We start from the raw sequence: 15854 nt of genomic DNA on the forward strand, positions 1-15854 counted from the left end.
TCTCCTCTCTCCTGCATCTCCATCTCTCCTCGGCCAGATCGGACCTTCTTGGTCGGATATGGCCCGGTGTTGACAGACACGTCCTCAGTCATTGTAGTTCATTGTCAAACTGATCTGTTCTGAAACTTGTTGTTATAGACTTATAGTCACAAAAGAGGAAAATGACATTGAACGCTTTGAAAGAATACTGAAGTATACCGGTAATTTAATCCAGCAAACTTCCCATTTGATAAATGCCCACCGGTGTGACTTAAACAAAATGCCAGAGGATGATGGTGGTGAATTTACATTTACTAGCAATAAGACAGACTGTTAAACATGACTAATGACTTCTTGATTGTCTCCACCAGGCCGAAGGCACGGGGAGAAAGTATTTTTGTCTCCACCAGGCCGAAGGCACGGGGAGAGAGTATTTTTGTCTCCACCAGGCCGAAGGCACGGGGAGAGAGTATTTTTGTCTCCACCAAGCTGAAGGCACGGGGAGAGAGTCTTTTTTGCACTCCGTCCGTCCGTCCGTCCGTCTGTGTACAGCAGTGGCGTGCACAGATAGACAATAGGCTAGGGCAGGGGTCGGCAACCTTTTTGACATGAAGTGCTATGTTCTTGATAATCAGTGTGCCGTATCAACATTAAGTTTAATTATGTCACCACATTTAATGTAACATTTCCATCTGATTTTGATTGTCCGTAGGCTGTACATAACCTTTTCATGTGGCCTATTGTCTTTCACACAGACTCAGAGCCCTGCAGAGTTTGAGTGAATGTAGAATTATGTGCAGGGTGTAATTTATATATAGATGTGAGGGGACTTCATTTCTCAGACTAAACTTCTTTTTGAATACTTCTTAATATTAAAATAAAAGATCTCACTCACACACTTATGCCAGTGCGCCAGTGACCACCCTCCCCTGTGCCAATGTTGGCACCTGTGGGCCGTGCCTAAGGTTGCCTACCCCTGGGCTAGGGGGTGCCCTTTTGGCAATGTGCCCTTTTGAAAAAGAAAAACAAAAGTACAGTATGTGTACCATGGTGACATTGATCAATTATTGATAAAAAGCTTCTAATGTATTATTTAGGCCCCAAAATCTATAAATGTCACACTATTAACCCATTCTGACCGGGCACCCATTTTGGTGTCGGCATCATGTTATGCTTTAGCTATTTAAAAATAGCAGACTGACATTTTTTTAGAATCTGATCTCAGGTCAGAATGGGTTAATCAGACCCAGGGTGTGTCCGGCGGAAACCTCGTATGAATCTGATCTCAGGTCAGAATGGGTTAAGGCAGCCTGCCGGCAACCGGCCCTGCCCCTCGAAATGTCTGTGCACGCCACTGGTGCAATTTACGTGAAATCTTTCACAGACTTTATACTTTACCTATTGTGCGAAGATGTGGTGCAAATCTTTGAATATTCTTTCAACTCAAATCTTTGCTTTCTTTACTAGTGTAATTGACAACAGGTATTAATTGTCTTGGTGTGTTAGGGTTGTATTTTATAATAACATTTAAAATAGTGACGACAGCTGAACAGCAACATCTGCCCCATGCAGTAGCACCTTCCTCCACTGTGTAATTCTGTACGGCTGCCTTTTCAGAACTTCTCATTTGAAGTAATTTACATATAATTATATATTTAAACAGCAACTGATATTGTTTAGATATGGACTAGTATGTAATAAATATCTGAAGTTGTTCCTCATCTGTTGACCTACATTTAAAGAAGTCTAAACTCAGGGATGTTTATTGTTCAACTGCACATCCTGTACATTAATTTAGTTACTAAAGTTGACTCTTTATCATATGACGTACAACAGTTTATATCAACCCCCTGATGTCACAAACACAACATTGATGTGAACAATTCTACATGTTGAAATGTAAAAGTAATAATTGTACTGTTTTATTTATAACATTCACTGTTTTAACAAACCGATTTGGACCAAACCCAGTTTCATCACAAACACTTTATTGAAAAATCTGTCTGTGGTGTTAAAATGAAACAGATGGCTGTTATTCATTGATTACATTACATTACATTGATTACATACATTACATAGTCTCTCCTTTATCTTAATAATGGAAATATGAATTACCCTCCCCAGCATGAATATTATGGGGGGAACATTTCCCAAAATAGCAGATCTACAAGCTCATTGTCTATTTGACACACAGGCGGGTGGTACGTAGCTCCAGGCACCACAAAGGGTTAATCAGGTGCTGCACATACACATAACTATTACTAGTTAATTCATAACTCTAGAAAACTATTTCACAAATCCAATAGAATGTGTACCCACATGGATAGTCGTTCCATCTTCCATCAGCATAAAACCCAGCACAGTCTTCTCCTGCATTGTCATTAGGCTCACCAGGCCCCCAGTACCTGTAGAAGTAGACACATTAATACATTACAATACCTTCACAACAAGGATTTGATCTGAATGTTTAGTTTTTTTTTAATCATGACTTCAAATTATATTACATTATAATATAATGTAATATAATTAGAAGTCATGATTAAAAAAAAACCAAACATTCAGATCAAATATATATATAATGATTATATATTTACGTACAAATTAACTGGACAATGAAATAGACAACGGATACAGAGTAACTGTTGTATTATAGCCTTTGATTCCATTTAGAAATAAATATGAAGATGAAATAATGTGACATGTAGTTTGCTGAAAATAAATGTAGTTAAAATGTTTTCTTTAACCCATTCTGGGCGGGAACCCCTTTTGGGGTTCTGTACAGTATGTACAGTATTAAGAAAATAAGAAAATGTGATGCTGCTATATAAATATTAGTTTTTCAGAAAACGTAGGTCAGTATTTAGAAGGCGTTTATAGAATGGGCCTCAGTAGAATAATGAAGGTAAAGTCTTACGTTGGTGTGGTCAGTGGTGTTCCATCCACCCACTTCCACTCTCCTTCTCTCTCGCTGTCGGTCAATCCAATCCACACAGTCTTGGATCTGACGAGTCTGACAACAAAGTCCTGGACAGGCGGAGATGGAGTATATGTTACAGCATGCACTAATGCACGCACTAATGCGCGAGCGCGCACACACACACACACACACACACACACACACACACACACACACACACGCACACACACACTGCACCTGCTTTTCTCTGCTCTTTACGATCATCAGGTCAGATTGTCTGGCTGTACAGTCTGCTCTGCTGTCCTCCCAGGTCTTCTTCTCAGTAGAGTAGTAGTAACACACACCATCACCAAATGTAAATCCATGTGATTCTAACAACAAAATATAATGTTAGACACTGTTTTCATGTGCTCAGATGAATGACAAATGATGATCTACATTCTACATGATATTAGAATGAATACAAAACATGGTCTCACTGACCACAAAGTATCATCTTCATTTCGTTAAGTCTGCTCAGTAACTGGTCTCTCTGGTCAGTCATGGTGTTAAGGCTGGTCTCAAACTGGCCTCTCTGTTCAGTCAGGTTGTTAAGTCTGGTCAGTAACTGGCCTCTCTGTTCAGTCATGTTGTTAAGTCTGGTCTGGAACTCATCAAAACTGGTCTTCCACTGGTCTCTCTGTTTAGTCAGGTCCAAATCTGCAAGAAGGATAATCAACAAACTGATTAGTATTACATCCAGCTTTATTGTGATCGTAAGTCTGCATTTGACAAAGAGACAAAGAGAGGTGTGTGGTTGCTACAGGGGTTGAAGTTCTAGGAGTTTGAATCTGCCATGTAGCGTTTGTCATTGTAAAGTATCTATCTGTGTCCACATGGACAGACTTAGTGAATCTGCCATGTAGTGTTTGTCATTGTAAAGTATCTATGTGTCCACATGGACAGACTTAGTGAATCTGCCATCTAGCGTCATTATAAATGTGCATAACATTTGCACTAAACCTTTTTTTTTTTACATAATGTCCTCTGCAAAGTCCTAGTAGTAGAAAGTAGTAGTAAGGTTGAAATCTCTTTTTTTTTTTTTAAGTAGAAATATATCCAGGTCTTGCAGGGTTAAGTCCACTAGTGTCCACAGGGACAGACAGATCTGTTATGTAGCGTTTGTCATTGTAAAGCCATTAAGTCCACTATGTGTCCACAGGGACAGACAGTTAGCAGACAGGACCAGGTCCTAAAGGTCCACACTGCAGTCATTTATTTTGGTGTTGGTGGATACCTGTTCATGACAAAATGTCTATAATGTTGGCTGTATATGCTCTGCATGCGTCAATGCACTCCTATTGTGACTTATTGCATACACACACACACACACACACACACACACACACACACACACACACACACACACACACACACACACACACACACACACACACACACACACACACATTCATCCTCATCTACAGAATGTTCTGCTTTTCTAATAATAATAATAATAATAATAATACATTTAATTTATAAGGCGCCTTTCAGGGCACTCAAGGTCGCCGTACAGGTTAAAAACAGTACAAGAACACAGTTAAAAGCAGAACAAAACTAGGGCACAGCTTGCCATCATGGGCACACTTCCCATACACTGCTCCTGCTTTGATGTATAGCAAATGTCTGCTTGCTTTTTAGTCACTAGGAATTTCCGTTGCTTAGTTTTAATTTATTAGTCCTCATTGGTCGCGTTACTAAACGTTCCTGTTCTCACTTTGAGCTTCTTCGGTAGTGGGTACTGTATTTATGAGCATTGTATGTCTGTCCTGTTTTTTGTTGTGTATTTTTTTTTATTACTGGCAGAGCTGTGTCACTTATTTTGCCTCTTGCCTTGGCCAGTTCACACTGTGTAAAAGAGACTTCAGTCTCAATGTGGTTTTTACTGGTTAAAGGTTAAAAAAAACAAAATCCATGCATGCACACATACACACACACACACACACACATCCACAAACACGCACGCACGCATGCACGCACGCACCCACACACACACACACACACACACACGCACCAAATCCTCAAATATCAGACTTTGTATTGAACTGTACTTTCCTGTGCTCTTTTTGGCAAACTGTTAATAATGTATTCAATCAATCAATCAATGAAACTATTCCTGACTCAAATATGAGACATAAAGATACAGTAGTGTTTATAAAATGCTACTCACTGAGTATGACCAGGACAATGATGCCAGCCAATAGGAGCAGCCCCACACACGCCTCAACAGCTTTGAAGAAATTCTTCTTAAATCCTGAATGTAAACATCATTAATAGTGAAAACACATTTTCACTATTATTGTATACATTAAGGCATAATGTGAATAAAAGCGAATTCCATTAAACACATCCAATAAAGCATTGACAAGAGAGGCACTGTGATGTGGCTGCGCCGACAACTGCTATTGCGTAAGATCGATAGACGTGTTACTTAAATCATTTTATTATTATTATTATTATTATTATTATTGTAGTAGTAGTTTTCTTATTTTTTTACCTCCATGCTGTGCTGTGTTCCCAGGGTCAGAACCTCGGAGGTTTTCGTAGTCGGTTAGTTCTATACCTCCAGGCTGTGCTGTGTTCTCAGGGGCAGAAACACGGAGGGTTTCATAAGTGTCGTCGGTCGGCTCTGGTGTGGTGTAGATGCTGTCTTCAGACATTTTAGGTTGAGTTGAGTTTAATTGAGTTGAGTTGAGTTTCTGAGTTTAATTGAGTTGAGTTGAGTTTCTGAGTTGACTCCAGTTGAGGTGTACACACCTATGAGGTGTACACCTATCTTCAGATATTGTAGTGGGTTTTCAGACTGCTCTCCTTGCACAGCTTGTTCGCACAGAAGTCACAAGAGAGGACGTTTGAAGATGGACTCTTTGAGAGAACAGCGATGTGGTCAAATTGCACTGCTTCCAGCCAATCAGAAAGCAGCTACTGTGGTGTAAATCTCCTCAGCAATGATGCCGGTGGATTGACTCATATGTGTCAATCCACCGGCATCATTTCTGAGGAAATTCAAAACAAAGACGTGCATGCACTGCCCACTTTGACAGGCTGGGATGGCTTAGGGTCGACGGCAGAGTACAGCATCTTGCAATGGGTCTGGTCCACAAGATTCGATACGCCACCAAGATACCCATGTACCTGGTTAATGTAAACGAAGTCCACACCCACAACACCAGAGGGAGTGCAACAAACCATGTACAACCCAGATTCGGCACAAACAAGGGACTAAATTATTTTCGCTCCTATGCCACCAGAATGTGGAACGCCCTACCAACAGTCATTAAGACATGTGAATTGACTCCTTCAAAACCGCTCTCAAAGGGCACCTACGGATGGCTGCAATTCGAAACTGGCCCCTGTAAAATCTGAATCCCCCCCACCCCCCCTCACTGTATATGTTTATTTTCCCCTGGCTACACTACAGATCCTGCTCTGGGGCCCTCGTCCACCCCCTATAGGCCCCTGGCTACACTACAGATCCTGCTCTGGGGGCCCTCGTCCGCCCCCTAGGGGCCCCTGGCTACACTACAGATCCTGCTCTGGGGCCCTCGTCTGCCCCCTAGGGGCCCCTGGCTACACTACAGATCCTGCTCTAGGGGCCCTCGTCCGCCCCCTTGGGGCCCCTCTCTTCACTACAGATCCTGCTCTGGGGCCCTCGTCTGCCCCCTATAGGCCCCTGGCTACACTACAGATCCTGCTCTGGGGCCCTCGTCCGCCCCCTAGGGGCCCCTCTCTTCACTACAGATCCTGCTCTGGGGCCCTCGTCCGCCCCCTAGGGCCCCCTCGCTACACTACAGATCCTGCTCTGGGGCCCTCGTCCGCCCCCTAGGGGCCCCTGGCTACACTACAGATCCTGCTCTGGGGCCCTCGTCCGCCCCCTAGGGGCCCCTGGCTACACTACAGATCCTGCTCTGGGGCCCCTCGTCCGCCCCCTAGGGGCCCCTGGCTACACTACAGATCCTGCTCTGGGGCCCTCGTCCGCCCCCTAGGGGCCCCTGGCTACACTACAGATCCTGCTCTGGGGCCCTCGTCCGCCCCCTAGGGGCCCCTGGCTACACTACAGATCCTGCTCTGGGGCCCTCGTCCACCTCCTAGGGGCCCCTGGCTACACTACAGATCCTGCTCTGGGGCCCTCGTCCGCCTCCTAGGGGCCCCTGGCTACACTACAGATCCTGACTAAATCACTTCCGGCTCTGGCAGAAGTGACTCTTCTTCTCTGTATATTTCGCTGTATATTTCTGTGGCACTATAGCGCCACGATCTCTCCTAGAGGGCTGGGCAGTAATGTGACACTTTGGAGCATTGGAGCCCTCGGTGTGTGTTTCTTTATTTTTGTTCTGGAGGGACAGATATAAACGGAACAGACAACATGACGTCTAATGATGACTTGGCATGCCATTAAGCCTCATTGTAAACATAATACAGTACGGCGTTCCACTCTGGAGGGAATTCCATGAATGAAAATTACCCGTAAGATATGGACTACAGGACTAGTACACTATGTAAATATGTGATGTTGTTCCTTATCTGTTGCTACATTTAAAGGATAAGATATGGACTAGTACACTATGTAAATATCTGATGTTGTTCCTTATCTGTTGCTACATTTAAAGGATAAGATATGGACTAGTACACTATGTAAATATCTGATGTTGTTCCTTATCTGTTGCTACATTTAAAGGATAAGATAATGGACTAGTACACAATGTAAATATCTGATGTTGTTCCTTATCTTATATCAGAAGTCCCAACTATAGTCATTTGAATTTCATACACATTTTCTGTGTTTCATTCTCATGATGTGAAAGAAAGACTGTTTTAATTGTATTAAATTCTTTGAAGAGTCTGTTTTCACACATTGCCATTCATACAAAGACAATATATTGGACTGTAGGCTGTAGGGGTCAAGGTCAGGGTCGAGGTCAGGGTAGTTTGTATACGTGGTGACCCTCTGAAGCACAGCTCTGCACCAGATAGAACCCTTCAGAAAGGCCTGGTTGAACTGAAAGGGTCAATGACCTTTATAGTGTCTTGTGTGAGAGAGAGAGAGAATAGAGACGTTGGTATAGTGGCGTTACTGATGAAGACATGTCGGTGAGAGAGAGAGAGAAGAATAGAGAAGTTGGCTTTGTGGCATTGTTGAGAAAGAGCCTTACTGTCAGAATCAAGGGAGGGACAGGAACCCACAGGGGAGACGTTGTCAAGGGTGGAGCTGCCAACTGCAAAATTTCAAGTACAACTCAATACAAAAAATACAAAAACTGCATAAAGCATTACACTTGTGCGCCTGATGGAGGGGAAAGGAACGGGTTGGAATAACGTGTTCCGAGGGCACGGTGGCACAGTTGGTAGTGCTGTCGCCTCACAGCTAGAAGGTCCTGGGTTGGATTCCCGCTGGGGACGCTGTGGGCACTGGCGGCGTGTTCCCTCCTCCGCGTCATCAGTGCCCATACCCGAGGCGGGGGTTGGCGATAGGGCCTTTCTGTGTGAAGTTTGCATGTTCTCCCCGTGTCCCCTAGGGTAGGTACCCTCACAAAAACATGCCGTAATCCTGGTCTCTAAAACTACCTCCCCCTGGCCAGCTGGGGCGCCTGATGGAGGGGAAAGGAACTGGTCGGAATAACGTGTTCCTTCCACGCGCTACGTCCGGCTGGGGAAATTCCCCTCTGTCAGGTGAAAAGAAGCAGCTTGGACTCCTCATGCATAGAAGGAGGCATGAGGTCAGTCCGTTGCTCTCCCCAGGTTGGCGTACGTAGGGTATCACATTGACACGGGGTGAAAATAGATCGTGGAATAAAAAATAATAATAAAAGGTTTGGGCACGGACCACCATTTGATGACATTTAGCCTCTCAGACCCATTTGAGCCACGGACCACCATTTGATGACATCTAGCCTCTCAGACCCATTTGAGCCACGGACCACCATTTGATGACATTTAGCCTCTCAGACCCATTTGAGCCACGGACTAAAGTTCTCAACGGGCCCTAAAATTATGGCCCGGCCCGACCCTACCCTAACTGGGTCGGCCCGAGGCTCGGCCCTACCCTAAAAATTGCCATAATGTTAAGCCCGAAGCCCGACAAAAGCCCGACAGAAAAAAAAGATGGAGAAAAAAAAGCAGCACTAAATGGCAGCGCAGCGGCGCCGTGTTTCAGTGTGAAAGTGAGAACGGAGATAAACTGATTTATCGAAATAAAGGATGTATGTAACTCACGTTAGAATAGGCTATTAATGTTCCATAACTTCCATTTCCAATCATTCTAATGGATTCCATACAGCGGTGGTGGTGACTGGTGAGTAAACACGAATAGCTGCTGCAGCTCCCTCCCTTAGTTTCCTCTGAAGTGAAGTTGCTTTACGTGTAGCTATAAGTTATATATCACTGGATCGTTTGGTGACGTTGATTAATAATTAGGTTTTATTCATCGCAGCCAGCTGGGTTAACGAGACTCTCAGTGCAACATGACGAAAACCTGACGCTTCTTCAGCTGTGATAATCCGATTGATTTTATAAAATATTTAAGCATATGGCAACTTGGCAAGTTAACTGGTGGTTAGTAGCTCGTTTGGTGCGCAAACCAGAGGGAAACCAGCGGTAGCAAGGCACGCAAGTCTCTCACCGTTCACTGTTCTCTACTGCCTGCGCGCGGGGCAGGCTGCAATGCTGCTCTGGCCTCGTACACACATGCTGGACTGACATGATCTGTTCTGTCTGTGTTTCATGGCCGCCTCATTCTCAATGCTTTTCCAATGGAAGTCACGTGGTTTGACATGTGTGTACGAGGCCTCCGAGTCTGAAATGCCAGTGCGATGCGACCCCGTCTCCAGTCCTCCTCCTGTCACAAGTGAATCGCCTAGCGCAGCCCTCTTCATAATAAATACATACGCGTATACACAATCACATTACACAAATAACAGAATTGCTATTTTTATTATAATAACACTTAAAAAAAGAACAAAATTGCGGAAAATCACAGAGCCCGAGGCTCGGCCCGGCCCGGCTAATTAGCATATTTTTTGGGCCCGGCCCGGCCCTAAAACGTCGGGTCGGGCTTGGTCGGGCCTGGTCGGGTTCGGGCAGAGTTTGAGAACTTTATGTGCAACCATGTCTAAACGTCCCCCTGACACCAGACGGCCATATAAAGGGTTCCGCATTAGCCAAACAATGACACTTCCGGCCCAACATAGGCATTAAATAACTTAAATTAAATACAAAACAAATGATTAGGAATAATTGCAGCAGTTAGGCTATACTGTGTTATATTTAAAGCATTGTACACACATCTACTCGTTAGGATACCCGAGTTAGATTCCACCAATAATACATTGTTTTAATTTGTCTAATGCTGTTAAATGTGATAAATACAGTTTTGTATTGCTTTTTTTTGTATTGGGCTATATTAGTTTTTATAAATATGAATTAAAATACTCTATTCTCTTGCATCCAAAGAGCCTAAAGTGCGCGGAGGTAATGGCGGCGCCGTGAGGACCGCCGCTCAAACAATTGTATAAACTTGAACTTGAACTGAATCAAACAAAAGCAAAAATGGCACTATGGCTACTGCAACAAGGAAAGCAAAGATGGAGGATGATATCGAGGAAATAAAAAAAGCCATGAGACGAATGGCAGAAGAACTATCTGGCTTCGGGAAAGAGCTAACTGCTGTTAGGATAAAACAGACAGAGCTGACACAACTCTTCGAGGAAGTCAGTGAGCTCAAACAACAGGTGAAAGAAAAGGATGTGAAAATCGCCAATCTGCAAAGCAGAGTTGAAGATCTTGAGCAGTACACCAGGAGGGAGGATGTGGTTATTAATGGACTGGATATAAAACCAAGATCGTATGCAAGAGCAGTGGTTACAGGCGGGCATGTTGCCGAAGATGCCCAGCCTGAGGACTTAATATCTCTTGAAATGCAAGTTATCAACTTCTTGGAAACGAAAGATATCCTACTTGATCCAAATAACATATCGGCCTGTCATACCCTTCCAACAAAGAGGGATGGCAACAAAGGTAAACCTGCCGTGATTATGCGTTTCGTAAATAGAAAGCATAAGGCAGAACTCCTAAAGCAGGGGAAAAAGTTAAAGGGCTCTAATGTTTACATCAACGACCACCTGACTCAGAAAAATGGAGGAATCGCAAAGCAAGCACGATATTTGAAGAAACAGAAGCGAATACAAGGTACGTGGACGCGGGATTGCAGTGTCTTCATTCGACTAAATGGAGACACTCCCGAAGAAGCTAAAGTCATCAAGGTAAGGGACCTCAGCGACCTTGACGAATATGCCGAATGAAATTACAACCTGATGATGGCTTAGAGGCTTATATGAAACATGGACTAGTTGTCGTTTCTTCTTTTTTCCTTCTATCATTTTTTTGCATGGAACTGTCGTGTTTGCTTCCTCATTTTTTCTCTCTGGATATATATTTTCTTTTTTCATATTTTTGCATGGAGCGTGGAGTGACTACTTTTCAATGGGATATTTTTTTCAGCATGGGGACATTTTTTGCATGCTGGCTTCTTATATTGGACAGACTTGAAATAGCACTGCATGGACGATGTAACTGTAATTGGATTCAGCGTTCGTCTTTCTCTTTTTTCTTTTTTGAGGGAGAAGTCATATTAACTCTGGACTGTGGTGCGGTGATCCTGTATATTTTTGTTCTCCTATGCGGCCTCCTGTCGGACTCGTTGCGCGCCGCTTTACGGACCTTTAATTATTTATTTTTATTACTTTCTGTTGCTGCTTCAAGAGTGAGTGTTGTTGCTATTGAGGTGTGCGAGTCTGTGTGTGTGAGCATTCGGGCATGTGTGTGTGCGTCATGGAGTGTGTGCGTGAATGTCCATCCATTTAATTCTGTGGGCATCTGTGCCTCTGTGTGTGCATCAGTGAGGGTGTGCATGTATGTCGATCTATTTAAAAACGGTGTGCGTGCGTCAGAGGAGTGTACATGTGTGCGTGTGATACAATATATGAAATATGGCTGAGTCACTGAATCACAGTATAAACGGATGTGATATGGAAGATGATGATGATGATGACATGCATGAGTTAAATGACATTGATCCGGAGAGTAATGTATTTAATAACATTGGTGACATTTGTAAATATTACACTGATGCTCAAGTGAAAGACAATGTTAAATCGGACAATTCTTTTTCACTTATTCATTTCAATGCAAGAAGCATGTATGCAAACTTTAAAGAGATTAAGGATTATTTGGATACATTTAAGACGAAATTCAAGGTGATTGCATTATCAGAGACATGGATGAACAAAAACAGAGGTTCTAACTTTTATTTGGAGGGTTATGAATTGTATCACACCAATAGGACTAACAAGAGAGGTAGGGGGGGGTGGCCCTGTTTGTAGATAGTGACCTGAGGTGTAAAGTGGTTGAAAACATGACAATTAACATAGATGATTTGATGGAGTGTTTAACAGTGGAAATAGAATTAGAGGGGAAAAGGAATATTGTAATCATGTGTGTGTACAGAACACCGGGTACAAAATAATGTAGAAATGTTTAAAGACAATTTGGAGGAATTAATGAACAAATTGAATGAAAATAAGACATGTTTAATTTGTGGAGATACTAACATAGGTCTTATTAATGTATTGAAACATAAAGCAACTTCAGACTTTTTAGACACTCTATACAGTAGAGGGTTTTACCCCCTAATCTCCAAACCCAGCCGAATTACAAGGACTAGCGCAACATTAATTGACAACATCTTTATCAATCATTTAGAAAGTAATATTAAGAGTGGATTAATAATAAATAATATAAGTGACCATTTACCTGTGTTTGTAACATATAATTGTCAAATAAAGAGTAAAAAAGTGGAAAATCGCTATAGATATGTGAGACTAAGAACAGATGAATCAATTAATACATTAAGAAACGACCTTCTACAGGAGGAATGGAATGGGGTTTACTCAGAGGAGGTGAATGGGGCATATGAGTGTTTTGTGAAACGTTTTCTACTACATTATGACAATAACTGCCCAATTATACAATGTAAAAATAGGAGCAGTTATAATGAAAAACCTTGGATAACAAAAGGATTGCAAAAGGCATGTAAGAAGAAAAATAAACTTTATAAAGATTTCCTTAAATCTAGAACAACTGCTAATGAAAACAAATACAAGGAGTACAAAAACAAATTGACACAAATAAAGAGACAAGCAAAGAAAGAATATTATAATAAAAGGTTAGAAGAAAACAAGAATAATCTTAAAGGCACCTGGAACATTTTAAACCAGGTAATAGGGAATACAAAGATATCCACTGGTTTGCCTACTTATTTTACAAACGATAACAAGAAAGTAATAGAAAATATGAATGAAGTGGTAAATGAATTTAATTCTTTTTTTGTTAATGTTGGGCCAAATCTGGCTAAGGAAATTCCACAGGATGGGCAAAGTGATGGGGGAGGGGAGGAAGGGAGTAAGATTATGCAGTCCATGTTTCTAGGAGAGGTTAGGGAGAAGGAAATCAAATCCATTATTCTTAATTCAAAAAACAACACATCAACTGATAGTGATGGGATAGATATGACAATTGTGAAAAAAACAATTGACTGTATAATTAAACCACTTAACTATATTTGTAACCTTTCATTTAGAACAGGAGTTTTCCCAGACAGGATGAAAACAGCAAAGGTCATTCCTCTCTTTAAAACTGGAGACAAGCATGAGTTTACTAATTATAGACCAGTCTCATTACTTTCACAGTTTTCAAAAGTGCTTGAAAAGCTATATGTACAAAGACTAAATTCATTTATTGAAAAGAATAACCTTTTGAGTGATAGTCAATATGGTTTTCGAAGTAATCGATCCACATCTTTGGCACTTATGAAGATAACAGAAGAAATAACTTCCGCAATAGATGATTATGAGCATACAATAGGCGTCTTTATTGATTTAAAAAAGGCATTCGATACAATTGACCATACTATTTTAATATCGAAATTGTATAAATATGGTGTTAGAGGTATTGTATTAGATTGGTTAATTAGTTATCTTCATAACAGGCAACAATATGTTCAGTGGGGGGGTTATACATCAGATTGCTTGAAGCTTGAGTGCGGAGTCCCACAAGGATCAGTTTTAGGACCTAAACTTTTTATTTTATACATTAACGACATTTGCGAAGTATCAAGGATTATGCAGTTTGTTTTGTTCGCAGACGATACAAATTTATTCTGCTCGGGCAATGATTTGAATTGCTTGGCAGAAAAAATTACAAATGAAATGGTAAAACTAAAAAAATGGTTTAATAAAAATAAGTTATCATTAAATTTGAAAAAAACTAAGTTCATGATTTTTTCTTATCTGAAACAAGAGGAAGTGGTACTCTCCATAGATGGTGTGAATATCGAAAGAGTTAACGAATTCAAGTTTCTGGGGGTTGTTTTAGATGACAAATTGACATGGAAAAATCATATAGCACATGTAAAAAGCAAGGTTGCTAGAAGTCTCTGTATTTTGAATAAAGTAAAATATGATTTAGAAATTAATATACTGAGGATGCTTTATTGTACTTTGGTCTTACCATATTTCATGTATTGTCTGGAAGTGTGGGGCAACACGTACAAAAGTAATATACTTCCCCTGATCTTATTACAAAAAAGAGCCTTAAGAATTATTCATAATGAAGATTTTAGAGCACATACTAATAGACTTTTTATATCATCAAGGTTGTTAAAAATTACGGATTTGGTTGAACTTAGAACTTTGTTAATAGTACATAAAGCAAAAAGCAGAGACCTACCAGAGCAGTTACAAAAACTGTTTGTGCCCAGTTCAGAAAATGAGGATCATAGAAGAAAGCATGACTTTAAGCACCGGTTTGCGAGAACAACATTAAAACAGTTCTGTATTTCCGTCATAGGAATACAGTTATGGAATGTAAAAAAGAGGGAGTTGAAAAGCTGTGAAGCAATATTTCAGTTTAAGAAACTGTTTACATTGGAGAAAATCAAAAATTATGAATTAGAGGTTTAATTATTGTTTTGCTTTTCGTTTTGGTTTGGTTCAAATTATTATTTTTTTTTTTTTTGTGATGTGCTGTCGTGGCTGTTAGCCCGACAGTTAGTACTTGATGTATTAATGTGTGTAGAGGGGCAGGTATAAATACGATTTATCTTCTTCCTGTCCCTTTTCATTTATGGAAAATGAAAAAAAAGTAAGATATGCAAAATGTGTGTAATGTATGTAATGCTATCCATAAATGAAATAAACATGAACATGAAATGAAAAAAAAAAGTATTAACGAATCATTTCCAATACTTTTACATCTCAGAGGCAAATATTGTAATTTTGCAGGCAGGCAGGCAGGCAAGCAGGCAGGCAAGCAGGCAGGCAGGCAGGCAGGCAGGCAGGCAGGCAGGCAGGCAGGCAGGCAGGCAGGCAGGCAGGCAGGCAGGCAGGCAGGCAGGCAGGCAGGCAGGCAGGCAGGCAGGCACACAGGCAGGCAGGCAGGCAGGCAGGCAGGCAGACAGGCAGGCCACTATTGCCACTATTTGTTGAATAGAGTTAGATATCTATAAGGGTCCATTTGGTTAACAACTATCCATTTAGCTGGGGACCACCTGGAGCCCCTCAGGGACCACTGGTGGTCCACAGACAGGTTGACATCCACTGCTTCATGCAATAATTTGACATGATTAGATTCCAGCATTTGTTTTGTGGGGGTTAAGGAAACTTATATTTTAATATAAGATTATAGCCCACTCAATATACCAATTTAAATAACGTTAAAGAGCTAATAAAAGCCATGCATCATTTTTGTATTATGTGCAATTCCTGGGTGTTATATTTCATAGATTGCCCTGCCTCAAAATGACTTGATTTAATCGAGGGTTACATTTAAAGCATTCCTGCCTCATACTGACACAAAATGCCTGTGT

General features: G+C 41.4%; 1 protein-coding gene across 1 annotated transcript; it reads right to left on the reverse strand.

The window, feature by feature from the left end:
• Nucleotides 1-3371: 3371 nt before the first annotated feature.
• On the reverse strand, nt 3372-5608 carry LOC310856027 (uncharacterized protein; the record flags this gene model as incomplete). The annotated part of the gene is made up of 3 exons (XM_083761245.1): nt 5433-5608; nt 5106-5189; nt 3372-3595 (listed from the first exon to the last, which is right to left on the reverse strand). Exons 1-3 carry the CDS (start codon nt 5593-5595, stop codon nt 3372-3374), a joined length of 471 nt encoding a protein of 156 aa, XP_083617371.1. The 5' UTR covers nt 5596-5608.
• Nucleotides 5609-15854: the final 10246 nt, after the last annotated feature.

This window comes from Protomyctophum parallelum, assembly GCF_964188405.1.
Source record: "Protomyctophum parallelum genome assembly, chromosome: 3".
NCBI classification, from domain to species: domain Eukaryota; kingdom Metazoa; phylum Chordata; class Actinopteri; order Myctophiformes; family Myctophidae; genus Protomyctophum; species Protomyctophum parallelum.